Consider the following 2500-nt stretch of genomic DNA (forward strand, 5'->3'; position numbering starts at 1 on the left):
GAGAGAGAGAGAGAGAGAGAGAGAGAGAGAGAGAGAGAGAGAGAGAGAGAGAGAGAGCAGCTTTCGAACATTGCTGTGTTCGAGCGTAATTTTTTATATTATTGCTATGTATTTTCTCATTAATTTTTCATATGTAGCTTAGATTGATAAGACCATTTATAATTCTCGGTCTCATCTTCTGTATGAAGTGGTTGTTAGTGGAGTTTCTTTTTATAATCGTGTGTTTTTTTTTTTGTAAGGGTAGTAGGACTGATGCTGTTAGAAAAATTCACCCATCGCTGGAATCGTATATTGTATTTTATCTGTAGAAGTCTCTATTACGAAGTAACTCGTTATAATATTGATTTCAAATTTTGGCACAGCTGCAGTAATTTTGTGGGAGTGGCTAAGTCGATTACATCGACCCTTGTGCTCAGCTGGTATTTATTTGGTCGAGCTCCGAAGGATGAAAAACAAAGTTGACCTCTGCAGAAATTTACCTCAGAACATGAAGACGGACGAAATACTTAGCAACATTTCGTCCGGTGTGCTAACAATTCTACTGACTTGCTGCCTTTATTACTCATGTTAATATTAAGAAGCGTGAAAATTCCGCAGAGGTCGACTTTGCCTTTCATTTTTTGGGTCGATAAAGTAAGTACAAGCTGAGCACTGAGGTCGATGTAATCTACTTCGTCCCTCCCACGAAATTTCAGGTCACGTGCCAATATTTGAAACCAATATTATGAAGCGCCAAGGTGGCGAGCTGGCAGAATCATTAGCACGCCGGACAAAATGCTTAGCGGCATTTCGTCCGTCTTCACGTTCTGAGTTCAAATGTTATCGAGGTCGACTTTGCTTTTTATCCTTTCAGGGTCGATAAAATAAGTACTAGTTGAACACGGAGATCGATATAATCGACTCACTCTCTTCCTCGAAATTTGAAATCAATATTAAGAAGTGCTAAATATCAATACTGAGTACCTTCTTTTCTTCCTCTTTATACACATATAAACATCCAGTGTAATTTTCTATCATTTACATTGTTATTTCTGCCTTTATAACAATGATTATTTTATGTACACTGCCGTAAATGCTGTGAACTAGTGTTTGACTCGTTGGAATAAACGATGTTAGTGTTTACAAAATACGATATCAAATGAAGTAAATCAAACAATTAACTTACTTTCACAAATAAGATTGACGAAGTTTGCCACGGAGTTATTTAATTCAGAATAACTTGGGACTCTGATAGTATGTTCTTTGACTTTTCTGGATGCTAGTCTCGACATTTCTTTCTCTAAATATTCATTGCCAATGGTAACCACGAATATCTCAATATTTGATAATTTCATTTTCATTGCTTCTAAAAGTACTTTTTTGGCGTCTACGAGTGGACTGTCCACGAAAAGGATGACAAGTTTGCGCGCTTCCGTTCGAGCACCATTGTTCTTATTAAATCCTACTCGGTGAACTCGTCTCAGAGTGTGTATCCTTGACTTGTCTTTGGTTATTTTTAGTTCTTTAATGAAACTATATTTGTCATTATGATCGTTCAGATAAATATCTTCGGAGTCCGGACAATCTGTGAAGACACCGATACGAACGGGATTATTAGGGCCCATGTCTAACAAATCTGCTGTCTTAGCAATGAAATCTTTAATCAGTTGAATTCGTGATGGCGCCATGACAAGTCTGTCTAATAAAAAGATCATGTCTGCTTGCCCAGATGCTCCACATCCTGCAGAAGGAGAAAAAAAAAAATGCATTAAATAACGTTTCTTTGCTTTATTTATTTATTTATTTATTTATTTATTTATGTTTTTATTAGGAAAGCAATGAGTGTCACATATTTTGTTTATACTTTCACAAAACCTGTGTATAAACTTAATCATATGTGACAATCATACCTTTGACAAGATCATTGAGGACATTAAGTTAAGTGAAATGCCAATAACTGGGGCCAAAATGGAATGTACGAGTGGGTGCTGAAAAGTTTCTGGATTTGGGTAACAGAAAATACAGGAGGATCAGTTAATTATGATTTTACTCAACATATTCCCCTCTCAGATTCACACAGTTATTGCAGCGGTCATTCAGCTTTTCTAAGCCCTGTAAAAGAACTCGGAAGGTTGGGCGTCCAGCCAGGCCTTTCGCGACACTCTTAAAGCCAGGAACTTTTCAGCACCCCGTCGTAGTATCGGCCAATCGATAGATTACTCCTACTCAACAGCACTCGCCACATTAATGTTGACTGCGCACATGAAATGAAATTACTGCGAATATAGACACAAATTTATTTGAAGAAACTAAGAATTGATTTTTCTTTTTTGCAATTTTGAAATGTGTTAAGCGTAACAAAAACGTTTGAATATTGTGAATTTTCTGTTATCCAATTTTCGGCAAAATCTAAATATGTCAACTGGCAAAAATAGAGTTAGTAACCACGTCGACTGCAAACTAGGCTAGTAATACAAGGCAGAAAACAGATGGTAGAAGGACACACCACATGGCTTGAAAA

The 2500-nt window shown here is 36.8% G+C and overlaps 1 protein-coding gene across 1 annotated transcript in view; it reads right to left on the reverse strand.

Moving 5' to 3' along the window:
* The window catches only part of LOC106881772 (collagen alpha-4(VI) chain), a 27715-nt gene that overhangs the window by 1309 nt on the left and 23906 nt on the right, over positions 1–2500 (reverse strand). Inside the window, exon 5 of the mRNA XM_014932279.2 lies at positions 1166–1720. Within this exon, the coding sequence (XP_014787765.1) occupies positions 1166–1720 (555 nt within the window). The remainder of the gene's footprint in view (positions 1–1165; positions 1721–2500) is intronic.

This window comes from Octopus bimaculoides, chromosome 4 (assembly GCF_001194135.2).
Source record: "Octopus bimaculoides isolate UCB-OBI-ISO-001 chromosome 4, ASM119413v2, whole genome shotgun sequence".
Taxonomy (NCBI): Eukaryota; Metazoa; Mollusca; class Cephalopoda; order Octopoda; family Octopodidae; genus Octopus; species Octopus bimaculoides.